At 39.5% G+C, this 23022-nt stretch overlaps 1 protein-coding gene and 1 pseudogene across 1 annotated transcript; one reads left to right on the forward strand and one right to left on the reverse strand.

Annotated features, from left to right (window-relative positions):
- Positions 1-361: 361 nt before the first annotated feature.
- Positions 362-22731, reverse strand: LOC139466997 (uncharacterized). Its single transcript, XM_071248702.1, has 3 exons — positions 22629-22731; positions 13301-13397; positions 362-641 (listed from the first exon to the last, which is right to left on the reverse strand). The coding sequence occupies exons 1-3, from the start codon at positions 22722-22724 to the stop codon at positions 499-501; spliced, it is 336 nt and encodes a 111-aa protein (XP_071104803.1). The 5' UTR covers positions 22725-22731; the 3' UTR covers positions 362-498.
- On the forward strand, positions 6943-7617 carry LOC139466863 (putative nuclease HARBI1; annotated as a pseudogene).
- Positions 22732-23022: the final 291 nt, after the last annotated feature.

Raw genomic sequence — 23022 nt, forward strand, 5'->3', positions numbered from 1 at the left:
AAGAATCCATTATGTTCCCATTACTTTACAAATATCAAAATAACTTTCAACCATTGTCTGGCTCACCTGACTCAAAGTCAAGTGAGATCATCTTGTAGCTTCTTTGTCAGTCATGTGTCATGCGAAGGAAACATCTACAACTTACAACTTACATTGATTTTTAGCAATATTCCAGCAATATCATGGCTGGTGACACCAGAAATGGGCTTCATACATTATACCCATGTGGGGAGTCCGAGGCCTTTGGTGTGACAAGTGAATGCTTTAACCATAGACTACCCCACTGCCCATGAATAAAGAAGCAAAATGATGACAATTGCTCCACTTGTAAGGTTTCAAGTGAATAACAGAACCTCGTGAATAATTGTGAATCTGATAAAAATTAACTTTATTGATACAGAAATACAATAAGCCTAAGTATCCTGAGGCTTTCTTCTATTGGCTGTGTCACTATAAGCCTCAGAAACAGAAGTTTCTGGGAAATGTTCATGTAAAATCTCATGGCTGCAAAGCACCATGACTGGAGGGCTGCTTCAGTCGGTGAGTCTTCATATCAGCATCAATGTCATAAAAGGAGAAGTCGTTGTGACTGTAATATTCCTTCACTTTGTATGAGCTGATGTCAGGTGCCGGATCAACAGCTGAAACAAGATCAAACTCATCTACTGTGTATGTTTTAATGGGAGAGATTTGGGTCTAAAAGACTTCACACAGTAAAGCAGTGCTCCAACAGAGCCATTCAGTACGTTATCCAAAATGCCTTTCCTAACCCATATTCAAACAGGGCATCATTCAGCAGTTACCAAATACCAGAGAAAAGAAAATGAAAGGAAACACTTGTACAAATACTAGCATATATGTACTGGAGAAGGCAACAGCTTAGGAAATGTAAAAGAAAGGCCTGGTGCCCAATTTTACAGCAAAGATTTTTGTTTGTTGTTTAACGCTGCCCCTGCAATATTCCACCTACCCCGGTATATGACAGCGGTCTGTAAATAATCGAGTCTGGACCAGACAATCCAGCGATTGACATTGTAAGCATTAATCTATGCAATTGGGATATGATGACCTGCATCAACCAAGTCAGCGAGTCTGAGCACCTGATCCAGCTGCCTCTTGCAATAAGCATCGGTTGCTGGAGATCAGTTCTAACCTGGATCTTCACTGGGTTTAAAGAAAAGAACAGAATATGGGAAACACTATCGTCTAAGTGTCAGAAGATAGTGTTATGTCTGATTACATGGGTAAAAAGATCCTTCAGATTTGCTGCCTTAAGATAAGACAAGGTAGACATAAATTTAGGAGGTTCATCCTTGCCAGCAAATATTCATGAATTAGGTTTGGGACGGACTTTAACTAACCCCTGAGGAGGGTAGCTGCTAGTTCCCTAAACTTGTCCTCATTGGCATTCCTCACAGTTTAGAGGGCATTGATCTTAATATTTTCTATCAATGCAAGTTAAATACAGCAGAATATAACTACATATAAATGATTTTACACAATTTACCTATATATTGAGTATTTGCATAGAAATGTCAATTTCACATGCATTTCTTTAATAAATAATAGTAACAGTGGTATGTGTATGTATACTAGCCACATTAAGAAACTGTGCACGGAGAAAATATAGATATAAGGGCACACTGTCCATATATGAAAGATAGGTTCAAACGCTCATGCACGTGCCATGCGATATGACGTCATTGATGGGGGCCTATGGACGTGCAATGTGTTACTGCACGTGCAACCTGTGCAACTGTACACAGCAAGTGCAACTCAAAATTCGCAGTCACTTTGGAAAGCATGATCTGTGGTCATTCAAAAATTCAAAACTTCTCAGTCGCAGACACAAGCATATCACAAGCAAATCATGCCAAGATTGACAGCTGCACAGCGTCATGAAGCCATTGGAATGATCCGAGCGGGAATGAGGCAACAACAGGTGGCAACACATTTCCAATGCCATCGTAACACGATATCGGCATTGGTGAGGCGTTATCAGAACACAAATAACGTTGCCGACCACCCACATTCAGGACGTCCCCGAGTAACGACGCCAAGACAGGACAGATGGATTCGAGTTACACATCTCCGACACAGGTTCAAAACGGCAGTAATGACGTCCCCGACAATTCCTGGACTGCGCCGTATCCATCTCAACACTGTCAGGAATCATTTACGTCAGTACAGGATTCGACCACGACACCCTGCCATACGTCCCATCCTGACACACCTTCATCGAGTCAACCGTCTAAGATGGTGTCGTAATCATGTTCGCCAACCTCGAATAAGGTGGAGAAATGTTGTCTTTACAGATGAATCGAGGTTCAACATTTCCCACAGTGACAGGCGCCAACGTGTCTACTGGCGTTTGGGAGAACGTTATGCACGCGACTGTATTGTGGAGAGGAATCGTTTTGGAGGTGGCTCTGTGATGATTTGGGGTGGGATTACAGCACGGCACCGAACCCCTTTGGTGGTTGTTCAGGGCAATCTCACCGGTGTTGGCTACAGAGATCAGATTCTGAGGCCTGTGGTCATTCCTTTCCTGCAACGTCATGGCCCGGGATTGACATTTCAACAGGACAATGCTCGTCCTCACACGGCTAGGGTCGCAATTGATTTCCTTCACCATAACAATGTCATGTTACTGCCATGGCCTGCAATTTCTCCAGATCTCTCCCCAATAGAGCATGTGTGGGATGGACCGCCGTCTGCGTCGTCTTCCACATCCTCAAGATAACGTCCATGACTTGGCACAGGATTTGAGGAGGATATGGCAGGCCATTCCCCAGGCCTTCCATGCCCATTTGGTGGACTCCATGCGTCGCCGATGCACTGCTGTGATTCACGCACAGGGTGCTCATACCCGTTATTGACTTTGTGACTTTGTCATATGACCCCCTACTCCATTTTGATCTTCTGACGTCATCTGAACAGATGTTGTTCAGGTCCCGTTGACATTTTCTTATGGTCCGATCATTCAGCTGCTACAGCGTCTGCATCATTTTGTTCTTGCTGTGTTGTATTTCAATCCAGAATATATTTTCTCCGTGCACAGTTTCTTTATGTGGCTAGTATACTTAAAATGACGTTCATAAACTTCCATAAAATTATTTCATTTTCAACAAATAGCGTCAGTTAAGTAGAGAAGAAGAATTGTTTTATGAAAACAATAATACACTTCATTTGCACAATGTCACATATTTCTAGTAATTTTCTGATGTCAGTTACCATGGTTACATACTTATTTAGAGTGTTGGTATTGATAAGGGTGGCTGAACACTACAACAAGAATTCAAGTCCTTATGTGCATCATAGAGCTGAATCAATTTGAACATTCATTCTGAAGTTGAAATGGCTAGTATGCTAGTTAGTAAACAGACCATATTACATAACTATAACACATGTTTTATTTGGGATAACACTTCTACCCATGAAGATCCTGAGTGGAATAGGTCTTCAGCAACCCATACTTGCTATAAAAGGTGACTTTGCTTTTCGGAAGAGGCGACGAACCGGATAGGGTGGTCAGGCTCACTGACTTGGTTGATACATGTCTTCGTATCCCAATTGCATGGATCAATGCTCATGATGTCAATCACTGGATTGTCTGTCCGGACTCCATTATTTATAGACCGACGTCAAATAGCTGGAATATTGCTGAGTGCAGCATGAAACATCAAACACACAAATCGTAGTGAAACATAACATTTGTTACATTTGAGCACTTTCTGAAATATGTGTTCATATTTCAACTTTCTACTGTAATGTGAGTGTAAGTCATGGATGTACTGTCATTATTTATAGCGGCTACATATTCACATTCTACCTGTACAATCAACCTGAATCTGGTTATGATTACTTTCTATTCTGTAAACAATACTTCTTACTTTATTTCCTTTTCTATTCTGTAAACAACACCCATCTTACAATAATCCAAATAATACACAAAAATTTAACGACACAATGCATACTTTATGCACTTCTCAAAAAATGAACTGCATATGTGATATCAATATGCAGATTACACAGAAATGACCAAGTGCATAAACCAAACATAACAATACTATAAATACCACGACGTGGGAACCATATGATCATGCACATGCATGTTCTGCACATGAAACATCATGAATAGGCCCATAAATGCGGCATTTTCTCAGTTGCCAAACTGTTGTCTGTTAGTAACTGTGAAGTCATGCCATGACTAACTGAAACGTTATGTGTGGCATCACATGATTGTAGCTATGGTATTGAATGTCCCAGGACACCATCTCAAGACTTTGGTACGGTTACAAACAGCAAAATAGTAAAAATGACTGATCCAGGTTTGGCCGACCCACCACACAATGGCTCCCCAGAACATCCTTTAACAGCATCCTCTACAATAGCAGCAATATCTGACCATGAAGAACTGCCTTTGAAGGGCAGGTCGACGAGATGGTTCAGTTCATGAACATGCTGAGATATTTGCTGCAATGTTGCCATGAAAATCTTGCCACAATTGCATACAGTAGATGGACAGATGTGGAGGTTGCAGGGTAATTATACAGAGTTCTCGTGGCCTTGACCTTTGTCACTTCCCATTGAATGTCTTCATGTTGTCTACTGTTGTTCTGTTTGCAATATGTCATCACTCATGAAATTTTCAGATGAGTAATACATGTTACTTCCCATCTAAATAATCTGGTAATGCGTTTATTTTTTGGTGAAGGAGAATCTTAAACAGGCATAAGATTAAGACTTTGCATTTCATTTCATGTTCAGGCATGTTCACCATGAAATGAAGAATTAGGTCTAGGCGAGCTAATGATTTAAATAGTATGGACAGTCAATTCCTTTGTGAAAATTGTAGCAAGATGCTGATGCAAACTTTAACTTCACTGCTGTCTCTGACAATCTTGGCATCCTTTTCAGTAGATGTTAATGAAACTTTTTTTTATAAATACAGTCAAACCCAGTTATTTTGAACTTCTTGTAACTTCGAGATATCTTGACACCGGAAATAACAAGGCACAGATATCCAGACAGATCCATAGAAATTCGATTTCATACACAAGTAATTGAGATTAGTGTGATAATGTTATGTCTGAAGCACATTTTATTTTGACTGTCCACTTGACAAAAACAACAAAGTGCCACTTTCACTAAAGCTAGTTTCTGCACTGCATGGATATTGTGAGTAGCATCATGGGGCTTTGATTCCTTTAATCAGACTTTGATTCACACTTTTTGATGTAGCCAGAAAGTGCAGCCATATTGTCTATACACAATTTACTATTAGTCAATAAACATTACAATTACTAGGTAAATCTAGAGTTTTTATATTTGTATACTTATCCTGCATTATTCCTTAATGCATCGGCTGCTTGTTCTTGACAGAAAGAAGAGCTGTGTGAGGTCTTGCTGAAGAAGTTGTTCCAACTGGTTGTGTGGCTAATTCCATCACACAGCTTCCATGTGACCACCAAACATATCATCACATTACTGCTCGACCAAGTAATACAGGATAAGTATACAAACAAAAAATATTTAGATTTTTCAACTTATCCTGCATTACTCCTAAATGCATCTTTATGGGATGGTATGGCAGAAGGCATACATTTAGATGTGGTCCTCAGTGACAAATTCTCCAGTAGTTCATGGCAGTCATTGAGAGCATCACTTGCGCAGATCTGTAACTACCGGTACTTCAACCAATCATGTCTGTGGATGATACGAGAGTGAGGACGTCCCAGTCAAAAGCTGTAAGAGAAATTAGTTGCGCTAAAGTCTAGAAACTGATTTACCAAGCCAAACTGATGGTTAGCCGAAAAATGATTGTCGGAAGTGTTGGGTAAGGCTGGCTTGGGACAGGAGGAGCTTCTTAATGGCGACAGGAATTGGTGACCTGCTGGGCTACGACCAGAGGGCCAAAACTATGAATGCCTCTGACATCTTCCAAGGCCACTACCCTCAAGAAGTAGTTTGCAAAGACAGTATTGGACTTCCAAAAACATCCTTCCATGATAGTTTTAAGAGAGCAATTACTGTGCAGAGCCATCATAGTAGCAACCGCCCGGATCACATGAGGAGTGTTAGCTGTCGGTAGATCAAGGTTGGAGATCTCATAGGCCTGGAAGATGATGGCGTGCAACCATAATGATGTGGATATCTAGGTCTGGGAGACGGGAATAAACATGTGTGTCCAAGCACCATGCAGAGTCTTGGAGAGATGGAAATATACTCAAAGTGCACACACAGGGCACCTTAGAAGTTCCTCTTCATCTTCAGTTCCTTCAATCGATGATAAAGGTGGAATGGAGAAGGACCAGTCAGGGTGTCCTGGAAGCTGATTCTTGACAAAGAAATCCCAGCACAGCCTGATGTGAACACGTACCAGGCTCAAAACGTAAGAGGGTAATGTCGAGAGTGTGAAGCTCACTAACCCTTTGTTATAAAACAGTGTAGCGTGAAGAGGCTCGAAATGGGGAGCACGCAAACACTGAAGTACAACATTCAAATCCCATGAAGGAGGGCGAAACTTGGCCTTCTGATCTTCAAGACGCAATGAGCACCACAACGCCTGTAGTTCCGAGATCTTGGTAATTATTTTATCTTCCAGATCAACCAACACCGAATTGAGAGCCACTAAAAAAGGTAGTAAAGGTGCTGCCCTTCAAGTGTCGCTTGGTACACAGATAAGGGAGGTATTCAGCCAAGAAATGAGGTGACTCAGTAGTGGGGTCCTGGGGTGGTATTCACAAAGCTTCTTAGAATTTTCTTAAGCCTTAGGAATTCTTAAATCCACAGAGAAATCTTAGTTTCCCTAACAATCAACTTAAGTTTTAAGTAATTTCTTAAGCCATATTCACAGAGCTTCTCAGTGCTTAGTTCTTTGCTTAAGTTTAAGATACCTCATGAGCTTAAGTCCTTAAGAATTTTCTTAAGACAACCAATATGGCTGCCATAGATATTGTACAAACCACCGCAAGACGAGATGTACTGCAAATATATTCTGACAAAGAACTAATCAGAAGATACAGGTTAAACAAAAGTGGTATTGAAGTTGTGACTGGGTTAATTGCTGATAAAGTATGTCTTAGCACCTCTTGTTCTCATGCCATGACAGGAACTGAAAAGTTTGTAGCAACGCTACATTATTTTGCTACAGGCCAAATGCAATGGGTCTTTCCCAATTGTCGGTCAGTCGAGCGATAGAGCAGACAGTGTCAGCTTTGTCCGACGCCGATATAGCATCCCAGTTTATTCACTTTCCGACAATGCAGGGTTGCATTCGTCGGAATCAAGCAGCGTTTTACAACATCGCTCACTTCCCTGGCGTTGTTGGAATGATTGATGGATCCTATGTGCAGATTATTGCACCATCTGTCGATGAACCCCCATATGTAAATCGTAAATAGTACCACAGTATTGACACACAGCTTGTATTTGATCAAAACAACATGATAATTGACCTTGTTGCGAAGTGGCCAGGCACCACATACAACTCGAGAATACTCACCGAAAGCGTCCTTCATATTTTACCTACTTAGAGATAGTGGCTACCCCTGCAGAAACTGGCTGCTTTACCTGAGACCAAATCCTGGCTCACAGACATCCTACAATCGGTAATATTCTCCTACAATCGTGAACACGCAATTGTAATGAGAGTTATCCCCCTTAAAAATTCAAAATTACAAAAGTGAGAATTGGTTGTTGTGAAAAGTTTAAGTGTTCGAATGTGAAAAGATATTTCTTTTGCGCTGTCACGCATGCCCCGAAATTTTCTTACAAAATCGCTTTGTTTTCGTCTACAAGTTTCGTCAGATGCAACGGGGTAGACTAAGAAAAATCTTAGATATTATACTAATACTTTGCTAAGAATCATGCTTAGACTGTTTGTGAATTGATACTTAAGATTTTTTCTTAGATAAGTCAAATTCTTTGAAAATTCTAAGAAGCCTTTTGAATACAGCCCCTGATCATTTCCATTACAAAAGGTTCTATAGGAAAGCCCCTATCAACATAGAGGTCAATGTACCATAGCTATGGTCTTAAATGCCCGTGCTGAATAGCCTCTTGAACCTAGATCTCTTTTAAGATGAGTTAGGCATGCAGACGAAAACTGCTTGGCGTTGGATGTGAGAACCTGCTGTGCAGATGGATGAGTACATTGGACCACTCTGGTAGAGGTAGAGGTTGAGGTAGAGGATGGCTTCCTGCAAGACTTCTGAACCACCGGTCGCCAAGGTGCGATCACAATGAGAGCGAGGCCCTTGTCTTCTGCATCACTTAGCCCTACCTACTGTATGCTGAATGCATTCATTACCCAAGTCTGCGGGTCTGCGATCAGGGACACATAAGCTGCAATCTGGTAGTTCTGGAAAGTGGTGAAAAGGGCAATTGTGGGATGACCTAGGCGCTGACACACGAGTTGAAAACCTCGGGAGGAAGCTTCCATTCTGACATCTGGGAATGTGCTGGACTAGAACAGGTATGCCCAGCCAATCTACCAGATGCAAGAACCGGAGCGTCTGTTGAAGGAGGGAGTGAGAGTGTAAGGTAGTCAGTGGAGATGGGGAGTTGAGCTTACTTGAGGCATTCCTGCCAGTGTGACATTACCTGTTGGTGTGCCCTGAGGTTGTCTGGTTCTCTAAATGCGCACCTCAAGCAGTAGATGCGTCTACAAACAGGTAGAACATCTGTGAAATCTGTTCAGGAGACATGTTCAACTCCAATGTCCACCAGCTGAAATGACTACAGAGGTGAGGGATTAGAGCAACAGATAGGCCAAAGGTCCTGATCTCTTATGTAAGGCGCCAAGAACTACTGGATCAGACGCAAGTGTAGTCAACCTCAGCTTGTCATATCCTGAGCTCATGTGACCAGTCCCTGGAGCACTTGCCACTGACAAAGTGTAAGGGGCCGTTGAAGAGCGGGTACCAGATGTTAGATTAGGCTGTCTACAAGACTGTACAGATGAAAAGTCGACTTCGGGAGGGTCTCTGATCGTGTCGTGGCTTGACGATCGTGGAAAAGTGCGTTCGACAGCGAAACAATGCCAAATCCCATGTAGACGAAATAAACTTGCTCGAAGCTGTATCCTGTAGATAAGACTGAATATATGTAAAACTAAAAGATCGCACCACACAAAGGTAAGGTGATCATTTCCATTCCTTGGGTGTTGTAGAAGCACTCCCGTTCTTACATCAAGGTGACGATGAAGGGAGGTGACTCGTTACTGTGTGTAGTCATCGGAGGTCGAAGGAACAATCATGGGAAGAACTATAAAATCGACGCTGTATCTAGTAGACAAGCCTGAACATATATAATTCCTTCGTTTGAAAGATTGTATCATACAAAGTAAGGTGATTGTTCCCGTCCTCTGTGAGTCATATATGAGTGCTCCCATTCTTATATCAAAGTGACGATGAAGCTTGGTGCCTCATAATTGTGCGTTTTGCCATCAGAAATGTTTACAGTCTGAGAGCTCTTGACACATAACATGTAGATCACCCTGTGCAGTAATGTGGAATCCCACATTTTGCTGGAGAGGAGGTTCAAGCTCCACACAAGGACAAACCCCTGTGAACTGTGTAGTTGACAGACCAGTGGTGTTTCCGAGTTCTGTGTAGAAAGTGTGATGTGGCCGGTGTAGGGGCAAGTTGATCTCCTTGATAAGTGTGACATCTGGTCCTGTCTTGTAAATGATGATCCCAAGGTGGTACCTGGTAGTATATGACGATTCTGTCAAATGTGTCGTGAATTTGTGATGATCATCAACTTTCGGTTTAGATCATGTCTACTAGAAGTAACATGAAAGAAATTCTACGAAAGTACTATCGCCCTCTTCTTGGATTCGTTCAGCCAACATTTAAGGGCATCGAGTAGACAGGAAGAATTAGCGGGCAACTTTCACAGAACCCTCCCCATAGGGCCAGGCGCTTCCAAGGGCTTCAGGAAAACGTTGGACAATTGTTGTACGAAAGCCAATCGCGTGTCCAGTGCCCACTCTAATCTCGTAAGGGTTTGTTGGCCCTGGGGGAATAAAATACGTAGAAAGAGAGCACGTAACCACAAGGAGATTGTGTTACAGCTAACTTCTGTCTGCAAGGTCATCCCAAATGTGTGCTATGTCCAGAACCTCCAAAGCAATACTATACATATATCTTGGAATTGCTCACTGCAATGTGAGTTGCTTATTTTTGCTATACATATATCTAGGAATTGCTCACCCCAAAGTGAGTTGCTTATTTGTGCTATACATATATCTAGGAATTGCTCACCCCAATGTGAGTTGCTTATTTGTGCCATACATATATCCAGGAATTGCTCACCCCAAAGTGAGTTGCTTATTTGTGCTATACATATATCTAGGAATTGCTCACCCCAATGTGAGTTGTTTATTTGTGCTATACATATATCCAGGAATTGTTCACCACAATGTGAGTTGCTTATTTGTGCTGTACATATATCCAGGAATTGCTCACCGCAATGTGAGTTGTTTATTTGTGCTATACATATATCCAGGAATTGTTCACCACAATGTGAGTTGCTTATTTGTGCTATACATATATCTAGGAATTGCTCACTATACATATATCCAGGAATTGCTCACCGCAATATGAGTTGCTTATTTGTGCCATATATATATCCAGGAATTGCTCGACCCAAAGTGAGTTGTTTATTTGTGCTATACATATATCCAGGAATTGTTCACCGCAATGTGAGTTGCTTATTTGTGCCATACATATATCCAGGAATTGCTCACCTCAATGCTGGTTGTTTATTTGTGCTATACATGTATCTAGGAATTTCTCACCACAATGTGAGTTGCTTATTTGTGCTTTACATATGTCTAGGAATTGCTCACTGCAATGTGAGTTGCTTATTTGTGCTATACATATATCCAGGAATTGCTCGCTATACATATATCCAGGAATTGCTCACCGCAATGTGAGTTGCTTATTTGTGCCATACATATATCCAGGAATTGCTCACCGCAATGCTGGTTGTTTATTTGTGCTGTACATATATCCAGGAATTGTTCACTGCAATATGAGTTGCTTATTTGTGCTGTACATATATCCAGGAATTGCTCACCCCAAAGTGAGTTGCTTATTTGTGCTATACATATATCCAGGAATTGTTCACCCCAAAGTGAGTTGCTTATTTGTGCTATACATATATCCAGGAATTGTTCACCGCAATATGAGTTGCTTATTTGTGCTGTACATATATCTAGGAATTGCTCACCGCAATATGAGTTGCTTATTTGTGCTGTACATATATCTAGGAATTGCTCACTGCAATATGAGTTGCTTATTTGTGCTATACATATATCCAGGAATTGCTCACCGCAATATGAGTTGTTTATTTGTGCTATACATATATCCAGGAATTGCTCACTGCAATATGAGTTGTTTATTTGTGCTATACATATATCTAGGAATTGCTCACCGCAATATGAGTTGTTTATTTGTGCTGTACATATATCCAGGAATTGTTCACCGCAATATGAGTTGCTTATTTGTGCTGTACATATATCTAGGAATTGCTCACCGCAATATGAGTTGCTTATTTGTGCTGTACATATATCTAGGAATTGCTCACTGCAATATGAGTTGCTTATTTGTGCTGTACATATATCTAGGAATTGCTCACTGCAATATGAGTTGCTTATTTGTGCTGTACATATATCCAGGAATTGCTCACCCCAAAGTGAGTTGCTTATTTGTGCTATACATATATCCAGGAATTGTTCACCCCTAAGTGAGTTGTTTATTTGTGCTATACATATATCCAGGAATTGTTCACCGCAATGTGAGTTGTTTATTTGTGCTGTACATATATCTAGGAATTGTTCACCGCAATATGAGTTGCTTATTTGTGCTGTACATATATCCAGGAATTGCTCACCCCAAAGTGAGTTGCTTATTTGTGCCATACATATATCCAGGAATTGCTCACCTCAATGCTGGTTGTTTATTTGTGCTATACATATATCCAGGAATTTCTCACCACAATGTGAGTTGCTTATTTGTGCTTTACATATGTCTAGGAATTGCTCACTGCAATGCGAGTTGCTTATTTGTGCTCTACATATATCCAGGAATTGTTCACCGCAATGTGAGTTGCTTATTTGTGCTATACATATATCTAGGAATTGCTCACCGCAATATGAGTTGCTTATTTGTGCTATACATATATCTAGGAATTGCTCACCGCAATATGAGTTGTTTATTTGTGCTATACATATATCTAGGAATTGCTCACCACAATGTGAGTTGCTTATTTGTGCTTTACATATGTCTAGGAATTGCTCACTGCAATGCGAGTTGCTTATTTGTGCTCTACATATATCCAGGAATTGTTCACCGCAATGTGAGTTGCTTATTTGTGCTATACATATATCTAGGAATTGCTCACTGCAATATGAGTTGCTTATTTGTGCTGTACATATATCTAGGAATTGCTCACTGCAATATGAGTTGCTTATTTGTGCTATACATATATCCAGGAATTGTTCACCCCTAAGTGAGTTGCTTATTTGTGCTATACATATATCCAGGAATTGCTCACCCCAAAGTGAGTTGCTTATTTGTGCTATACATATATCCAGGAATTGTTCACCCCAAAGTGAGTTGCTTATTTGTGCTATACATATATCCAGGAATTGTTCACCCCAAAGTGAGTTGCTTATTTGTGCTATACATATATCCAGGAATTGCTCACCCCAAAGTGAGTTGCTTATTTGTGCTATACATATATCCAGGAATTGTTCACCCCTAAGTGAGTTGTTTATTTGTGCTATACATATATCCAGGAATTGTTCACCCCTAAGTGAGTTGCTTATTTGTGCTATACATATATCCAGGAATTGTTCACCCCTAAGTGAGTTGCTTATTTGTGCTATACATATATCCAGGAATTGTTCACCCCTAAGTGAGTTGTTTATTTGTGCTATACATATATCCAGGAATTGTTCACCCCTAAGTGAGTTGCTTATTTGTGCCATACATATATCCAGGAATTGCTCACCCCAATGAGAGTTGTTTATTTGTGCTTCTCAAAACTGTTATGTGGTATAAGCTAACTTTGAGATTCTATACAAAATCCTATAGTAAAGTCAATGGAAATGACATGGTTTGATAAGGCTTGATAGGTTGGCAAATATATATGTATTTATATAGTGAGGTGGTCGGGACTGCAGAATAGGTTTGAGATATTGGTATAATCAAGATAACAGGGTTCAACTACATAAATAAACTGATTTCTAAAGACCTCATTTCATTTGTGTGGGTACAGTGCTTACCATCTTCAGTTTTTGTTGGTGTTGGTTGATTGGGAATGTTCGCTGATGATTGTTCCTTGGTACAATACATCATTCTGCTCATGTGCCCACACCATGCCTGGATAAGACATTATCTATTTTAACAAAGCCATCATACATATAATCTGTTATTTCTAAAATCTATGAATGCCTAACATGATCTAATATTGCAATGCTTTGTAGCAGCTATTTAATAGATGATGTGGAATGCATTCATCACAGCATGAATAGGAAAAGCATGAAGTACAGGAGTTAAAAAATGTGTGCCACTGAGAGGTGGTATATTAAAGAAAGTGTCCAAATGATACTATATGCAATTGTTATTACATTCAAGCTGCATGGTGTTTCAAGCATAAATGAGTGAGTGAGTTGGGTTTAACGCCGCTTTTAACAGTATTCCAGTTATATCACGGCGTGTCAGCTTAATGTGGGAGGAAAGCCCGAAGTGAAGCAGGTCTCAGACGTTTACCACTTCGGTGAAACCCACAAGCACGGGTATGGTGCTGACAAACCTAGAAACATAATTGGGGCGAGCCGGGATTCGAACCCACAATCATAGGTTTCTGGCGTGCCCAAGGGACGCAACTCTGCGCAGCGAATCGCGGCACCTTAGACGACTGGGCCACCTGTGCCCCCTCAAGCATAAATGACACACATATGGAATACAAATGTCCCACTTAATAGATTTCTAAAATATTAACTTTAGACTAAATTTCCAGAACAATGCAATCTCATTAAAATCATAACTAAGTGCTCGCTACCGCCACACAAAGATCTGAGAATATCTCGTCACAGGTTATGTCTGAATGGCCTGAACTTTGATCAGCCAATAAAATTACTAATAAGAAGCCAACATTAGCCAATCCAAAAGCTGCATTATTGAGCTTTACAGCTCGTTTCATACCTGCAACTTCCATTCCAGACTATGCTTTGAAAAATATTGATAGACTATGGTAAGTCTATTCCTTTTCAAACAGACACGTTGATTTACTCAGGGTGAGTCGTACAGCCCATTACTGTCATTTGGAATACCTTTGTGTTAACCTTTTTGAGGTTGCATGATTAGAAAACACATTCTAAATGTCACTTTCCAGATTTGGTAAGGGAAGTTCTGATTGGTCGAATGAAAGGTTGTTCTGACGTGACCCATAATGAGATTTCCTCTGATCCCATATCCATTCAGTGAGTGTGTGAGTGAATATGGTTTTACTCAACTTTTAGCAATATTCCAGCAATATCACGACAGGGGACACCAGAAATGGCCTTCACACATTGTACCCATGTGGGGAATCAAACCTGTCTCTTTGGCATGACGAGCGAACACTTTAACCACTAGGCTACCCAACCGCCCCCCCATATCTACTGATTGACAACTGGCACGTATAACAAATGACATGTATGACAAATGGGGGTAAACCATGACAAGTAGTGCTTCTTGTATATATCTACTTGTATAAAGCATACTTGTAAATATCGCACACCATCGACTCGAAGTTTTCAATCCCTATCAAGAACTGTACAATGGCCTTCTGCATATAGGAAAATGTGTGTAATCATAACCAACATCGCAAGCGTCTCGAACCCAAATGTGAAAATGTCCATAAAGATTAATATTGAAAAAAGTATGTCACGGAATTAATACTTATATTTATAAACATTGAATTAGGTGTGATGTTCGGAAACTTCCTCATGAGGAAAGTTATTACAAGGTTCATCCCCATACTGTGCTGCACTTATAATACGTAAAGGGGCACTCAACTCTGGCCTCTACCCAGCTGTCTAACACTGCCCCCTTGGGTTTATAAGCTGCCGTGAGTCGATTTCCTGGCTAATGCAACTGAACGTGACAAGAGACTAAGCCACTGTCATATATCCCATTTACCAAAAATGGTTTGTGGGTACTACTGACATTACGACTGATGACTAAACCACAAAATGAAACCCACCTTTAAACCTTAGTTCAACTTGTTAAGGCAAAATCTAAAAAACACCTTGATTGCTGACTCCACCAGTACAGCACTTGCTTGATACAAAGAAATGAGAAAATATTTTATTAGTTATGCTCTCTCGAAATAATCCCTACCCTTGTTTGAAGTTCAACTTGTTGCCTTGTAAATGCAAAAGAAAATCTGAACAGCACAAGGCAACTGATGTGTATACAAAGTTGTATGAAGAAATATTGACTGGTTTATGGGCTATGCTTCAACAACGAAATGCGACCGATTGACCACGTGTCTACATTCCCTGCAAAACTTCACTTGGATGGGGCCTCATGAAAACAAGCCACTACAATCAATATTTATGTACAGTCACATACTTTAGTATACAGCAAATACCTTTACATATTATTTTTACACCAATGAAGTTTAGTTAATATACTCAATACAGTAACCACCCTTATTTTTCAGGCAACCAAACTGCATATAATACAATTGGTACTGCCTTCTTGTCATCCTTGTTAAATGGAACAAGCATATAGTCGACAAAGTCATCTATATCCCCCGCCCATTTTAACACGTTATGGTCCCAAACCAGGTAACTGACCCAACATTTCTCTTAGCCCCTGTCAAAATAGCTGCAATGGAAATTCTAAAATAAACATTTCTAAAACTCCTTAATATCAAATGGCACTAGTTCAGTAAGCGCTTTATATATAGACATGCAATGTTTGGCAAGGAAATATTTAACAGTTTATTTGTTATACTTCTTAATTAAACCAATCCTTTATTAAAATCCAACTTGTTGTCATGATAACATAAACAATAAAAAATTCTATAAGTGCTATATATCAAAAGGCACCAGGTGAGTATGTGCCTGGTAGACATGCAAAGTTTTGTAAGAAAGTATTTAATGTTTTTTGAGTTATGCTCTGGAAACGAACACCACCCCTGTAGAACCTAAGTCCAACTTATTGCCATGGAAACGTGAAAAATAAAAATTTCTAAAATTCCTAAATAGCAAGAGGCACCAGGCCAGTATGTGTCTGGTAAACATGCAAAGTTTTTGTTTGAAAGGATTGAATGGGTTTTGAGTTATGCTCTGGAAACCAACTCTACCCTATAGAACCTAAGTCCAACTTGTTGCAATGGAAACGTAAAAAATAAAAATTTGTAAAATTCCGAAATAGCAAAAGGCACCAGTTCAGTATGTGCCTAGTAGGCATGCAAAGTTTTGTAAGAAAGTATTTAATGGTTTTTGAGTTACGCTCCGGAAACGAACATCCCCCTTATAGAACCTAAGTCCAACTTGTTGCCATGTAAACGTAAAAATTAAAAATTTGAGTTATGCTCCGGAAACAAACTCTACCCTATAGAACCTAAGTCCAACTTGTTGCCATGTAAAAGTAAAATATAAAAAATTATAAAACTCCTAAATAGCAAAAGGCACCAGTTCAGTATGTGTCTGGTAAACATGCAAAGTTTTGTAAGAAATTATTTAACAGTTTTTGAGTTACGCTCCGGAAACGAACAGCACCCTTACAGAACCTAAGTCCAACTTGTTGCCATGGAAACGCAAAAAATAAAAATTTATAAAATTCATAAATAGCAAAAGGCACCAGTTCAGCATGAGTCTGATAGACATGCAAAGTTTCGTAGAGAAATATTTAACGGTTACTGAGTTATGCTCCAGAAACGATTTCGGGACGCACACACGTTGGGCGGAGGATAAAAACCCTACACGTGTGTAATTGTCATAATGCATTTATTACAGGTATACTTAGCGGTTCCCATTTGGCATTTCTCGTGTCTGGAGAAATTATTCAATCTTATGTTGGGTCATAAATCAAGGTCTGATGTGGTGAAATGTAATATTCATGTGATAGCGCAGCAAGAGGGGAATGATCTGTTGTCACACAAAAAAACATCGATCAATGGATTAACCAATAATATGTTGATTAATCAATCACTCTTATCTTGCACAGTGGATTTGTCAAATGTAGTGTATAAATATGTAGATTTACTGAAGCGCACGGACTACAGCCAGGTGACGGGTTTGTTAACATCATAGTACCGTAGCGTGTTGGGCTCACAAATGTCTCTCTTTATACCATCCAGAGCTTGTTGGCGAGTAATGATTCGAGAGCCACTATACGTTGTTTTGTAGCAGTTCTCTCCGAGATGCTGCATTCTCACTGAGATGAGGAATAAACTTGGCAAGGTATGTAACCTTACCCAGAAATGGAACATCATTTGAAGTGGGCATTTCAATGATTGCGGTGTCATTCACAGGGTCTGGTTTGACTTCTTCAGTTAACGATTGTTCAACATAACTGACTTCTGACACTTTGATGTGAAATTTTCCCTTTTTGAGTTCAAGCCAAATTTCTGCAGTTCTGTCCAGCACATTAATGGCATTCTTGTCATGCTCTTCACTTTCACCCCATATTACGATATTGTCCATGATACTCTCACATGGCAAACCACTGAATAGCATGTCTATGTTCTTCTGGAATGCCTCGCTTGCTGACGGGATACCAAATGGCATATGCAAGTAACGGTATCTAGCGAAAGATGTGTTGAAGGTGGTAAGCAGATAAGTCTCATGTGTCAGAGGTATCTGCCAGAACCCTTTCAAAGCGAACATTTTTGTAAAAATCTTTGGTGATTATTTCCTCAATTGTATTCATTGGATATTGTTGTCTCTTCTATGCACGGTTGACATCTTTGGGGTCTATAAATATCTGTACACTGTCCGCCATCATTTTTCTTCGCCACTACCATTGCCAACACCCAATCAGTTGGTTTGTTCACTGGAGCTATCACTCCTCCTTCTGTTTACTCTACTTTTATCTCCCATGGGTACAGGAACTTGACGTCGAGGTCTGACTACCAGAGATACATCAGGATCAAGTTGCACATCATACAACACAGGTAAATTTCAGTTAACCATCAAACAATTTGGGGTATTTGTCAATAATGTCCAGTTTGTCATTCTCCTTTAAGCTGTATAACCACTTTCACCATGCCAAAGATGGGTTTTGAATGCCAATAATGGGTTTAACTGGACTGTCAGTGTGGAAGACCAGTTTGTTCTTGAAGCCAATTTTCATGTTGCATGTGCCCAAAGTCATTATAGTGACGCCACTGTAAGCTACACGTTTGACTGCTCCAGGTTACACAAGATCTGGAAATCAGTTCTCATCACACTGCATTTAGCACCAGTGTCAAATTTGAGTGAGTGAGTAAATGTTGCTTTAAGCCGAGTGTCAACTTTGAAACTTGCTGGTTTGTCTTTGATAATGATTGTTGTAAGTGCTTCTGAAGGAATACTTTCTATACCATCTATCTCCAGAGTGTCAATAAACAAACACTCATTTTCATCTTGTTCATGCCAGTCATCTTGAGATTCATGACTGCTAACTGGCTGTAGATCACAAATAGTTCAAGATCTTTGATACTTTAGTAGCCTAAATCTTGCATAAAATCTACCCTTGCCTCTTGAATATGATTTCCACTTTGAAAATCCACTGGCTGTGACTCTCTGTGCCCTGGCCTGGACTGGACTGAAACTTAAAGTGGTTTAAGCTATTGCATCTGTGACACCTTTTTAGAAAATCCGGGCACTGGCCTTGTGAGTGTTTCCGTCCACAGTGTCTGCAGTCTCTCGTTTTGGAACTTCCTTGCATCAGACTTGATTTAAAACTTGGCTTCCTTTGACCCACAAAGTCAGCCTCAGTCAATATCTGTGTTATTTCTTGTACCCTTTTTCTGATAGTTCATTGACATTACACAATTTCACTGCTTTAGTTAATGTGACGTCTGTCTCTGTCAATAACAACTTTCTCAAATTATCTGATGCTATTCTGCACACAATTCGGTCTCTCAACATTTTATCCTTCAGAACTCTGTTTACCGGTATACGTATTTGCTTTGTGCATAGGTCTGTGCAAAATGTAGGAAAATTCTCATCTGTCACATGTGAACTTGTGTTGAACTCAAATCTTTCGATTGTTGTGTTTTTCTGTGGCAAAAAGTTCTCCAAATTTTCTCTCCAGGCATTTACAAGATTATTTAGATTCACCCTCACCATAAACAAATGTTTTTTCTTTCCCAATTGCTTGTCTGCCAGCAATGTTCAGAAACACATATGATAGGACCGTATAATTTTTGTCAGTGTTGACCGCTTCCACGAATACAAAAATGTCAAGTCAAATTGTCACCAGTTGTCTTCGATGTCTCCTTTGAAGGATAAAGGTCCAGGTTTGATTAATGTTTCAGCCATCCCGTTTCTGACACCATGTAAGTTGCTGCACCAACTTAGACATGAACAGACGTATGAGCATTTACTTTGGGTAGGTTATTTTAGCTAGGTAGGTTATTTTAGCTATGGTTGTAAAAGTGTTTGCCACTAATGAGAGCACATCTTCAACCATTACTGATTGTAATGAGGACATTGAATAAAGACCTCTGTGTTGCTTGTTGCACTCTGTATATTCTGTGTTTTTTGGATACAGTGCTTTGGTCTTACAACATGGCAGCCACATGTCTTGTGAAAGACGTCACATTATGACATCATATTCTTACAGCAATAACGATGATGTATTACAGGATCACACATTGACCTATGGCCTGTGATATGACATCAATACTATTGTAAACACTACGCTGATGCAACCCCAAAAGATGCCTACAATTCCTTATTAACTCCAAAACAAAACTGTATTTAATTTTCTTTTATTGAAGAGACAATACGCCCTTATATAATTGATAAAAGCAACAAATGCTTTTACGATTGGCACAGCATAGGCAGACCTTAAAGTTGCGACTAAAACGGTCGCCAATGCAACCAAAATTTCAATTTGTCTACTGACTAAAATTCAGAGGTCGCCAAATGCGTACCTTGAAAAGTATCTTGTGGCGACTTAATTCTATTGCTTCTGAAGTTCACATACATGGACCCAAACATAAATAATTTCATTGACATTTGCGACGCTATTTTCTCGTTCGCAATTGGACGCATTTACCATACTCATCGTCTGTTTCATTTACATTCCCATAGCTCAGTGCAGCATTACGAGGGATTCAGTTACGTAAACTCTCTCAACACAGTAGACCGGTACACTGGCCAAGAAGCTGCAAGTCATCAGACATCATAGACCGGTAAACCAACCAAGCCGTGGTCACGTCAAAATAGTATATATAAGTTTATGAATCTACCTGTCATAGCATGCATATATTAAATCTATCACATTTCACAATGTCCGAAATACATATTCCATTTCAATGCATAATATTTTAGATAGATTGAAAAAAATATCCACTATTTCCCCCAATCTAATTGAAAATAGAATTCTCAGACACACACTTCAAGAACAGGTCCACATTGAACATGTCAAAGAGCAAAATAAAGACGTTTCAAGCAAATCTTTAAATATTTTATACAAAGTTATAAAACAATCAACAAAAATAATTCTAAAAGTTGTCAAACATACATCTAAGTTATTATTTCCATCTATTTGTGCGATCACATGTAACATAAGTCAAATTTCTCAGCTCGGACACGATGTTTGATGCCCCAAAATATTAATGAAAACTCTGTCACAGCTCCTAACCTAGCATGATACATCCATGAAGTTCCATAGTTTTAATATAGACCGCAATTTCCTGCCTAAAAAAGTTAGGAATAACAAGATTTAACAACAAATCTTTCGTCAAAATCTGAAATTCATCACACACGCAGACAGTACCATAGCTGTAATTTAATTGGCTGCCTTATGGGAACATGCTCAAATTTGACCAATCACAAACCTTGTAGCAGATTGACAAGAAAAGGTCATTTGAAACCAATTATTTATCCAATACAATAGCATGTTACGACCGTGTAGATGAAAATAACAAGCTTTCTAGCGGTGTGTTATATGACAGTCTTCGACGAAAGTGTTATTTATACAAAGCTTTGAAAATGGAGGTATTTCTTCATCTTACCGAGCTCCTTTAGCGGGAATTAAATTATTTAATTGTTGCTAAATTAACAAAAGATTTAACCTGGAACAATATTCATTGCATAATGAAACTGTTACACCATTTACAATACCGGTTTTCGCTTTCAATGTCTTATCACTTTGAATATATTCAGTTATGATCTAAACATACATTTTCGAAGACCTATAGAAATCTGTTGATGGCAGATTGTTATACTATTTTATTTTAGTTGACAATGATCATTGGATAAGCAAGGATATACCTATGTCATCTAGTAAAATAAATTGCATCATTGTTAGAGTCACAATAACACAAATAACAAAAATCAAGTACAGTTTCCACTAATATACAATTTCAAGCCTAGTGCTATGACTTATATACATATTATTATAATTATTTGAAAAAAAATAATTTAAAATGTTTTGGGCTACCTAAAATTTTGGCTTGTCTTGTTGATTTTACAAGTGGCTACCTGGAAAAAAAGTACTTGAAGCCATATGGCTACTAGTTCAAAAATCAAACTTTGAGGCCTGATAGATAGCAATTTAGTCAAGATTTCTGGGATAACATCCAGGTATCCACAGGGAAGAAACAATCACAAAGGCAAAAACCAGTCCTGAGGAATTGTTAGAGTTCAGTGCCCCTTTAACAGCAATGTCCTACAGGACTCGGTGACAGTGGGCAAATCTTTTCATTAGTATTTAACTGATTGTGAATATTTCCACTGAACACATTTTGTCCAAAACAAAACAGATTTCTGCTGACATTTTGATTCTATTGAATATCACTGGGCTCAGTGTTAAATGAAGACCTTGGACAGGTAACTAATTTGACAGGGCTGGCTGCAGGAGTTGCCTGCCTTGTGGTTTGGTATAGGCTATAGGACCATGCAACTCATATATATATAAAAAATCATAAGTTTATTTGTTATTGTTATTATCATCATTAGTTACATAGTCCTGGGCCCACTTGCACAAAGCGATCTTAGAGCTAAGATGATCGTAACTCCCATACTTTAGCATAGGCTTACAATATAGTCTTAGCGCTAAGATCATTTTGTGCAAGTGGGCCCTGTTCGGTTGGAGATTTGGATGAATTTCATACTCTGTCATTGCATGCATTTTTTTATAAAATTCATTAGTCAACCAATACGTTTCGTAGTAAAACCTCTCAGATTTATCTATGATATTCAATTTCTACAATGAACACGAGTGAGCCAACACATATATCTAATTTTAGCGTGAGTACGGGTCAGCAAACGTTTGAAACATGTCACTGTCACACAAAAGTTGTGAATGAGTCAAAGATGATCCATTTTGTCACATGTATTGATGACATAAATATATAACTGGCCGTTCACATGAATCTACAAATAGGCTACACATTACTTTTCCTCTACCGATAGCTCGAAATGCCATTGCTGACAAGCTCGCCATGACTGGATGCCGCACAACCTTTGCTAAAGCTCCCTTCTGTGATATCATGTTTCCTCTGCACATACATAGCGCATTAGCAACAGCCTCACGCGCTGAGATGGAGCTTACCCCTCACCTTCAAAATTAAACTGGTTCCATTGTTGGAACGCGACGCATGCAAAGCACTAGACTGGTTCCCGGATTCCCGCTTGGTCATTCGTAACCACTCGCATTTTTCCGTTACCTGCAACACTATGAACACCATTCGTCACCACTCGCCCCTTTCCGTACCCGGCTTGTCCCGGAATAACACGAGTAGGTCACGAATGTATGAACACGCGAACTACTTGATCGAAAACCTTATCTC

This window comes from Haliotis cracherodii, unplaced genomic scaffold, assembly GCF_022045235.1.
Source record: "Haliotis cracherodii isolate W230 unplaced genomic scaffold, xgHalCrac1.p SCAF_19, whole genome shotgun sequence".
Classification (NCBI taxonomy): domain Eukaryota; kingdom Metazoa; phylum Mollusca; class Gastropoda; order Lepetellida; family Haliotidae; genus Haliotis; species Haliotis cracherodii.

Coding starts and splice junctions, on each gene's coding strand:
- LOC139466997 (XM_071248702.1), bottom strand. CDS start 22,724: ATGATATCACAGAAGGGAGCTTTAGCAAAGGTTGTGCGGCATCCAGTC. Junction 13,398..22,628: donor GAGCTATCGGTAGAGGAAAA/GTAATGTGTAGC, acceptor TGTCTTATCCAG/GCATGGTGTGGGCACATGAG. Junction 642..13,300: donor ACCAACAAAAACTGAAGATG/GTAAGCACTGTA, acceptor ATCTTGTTTCAG/CTGTTGATCCGGCACCTGAC.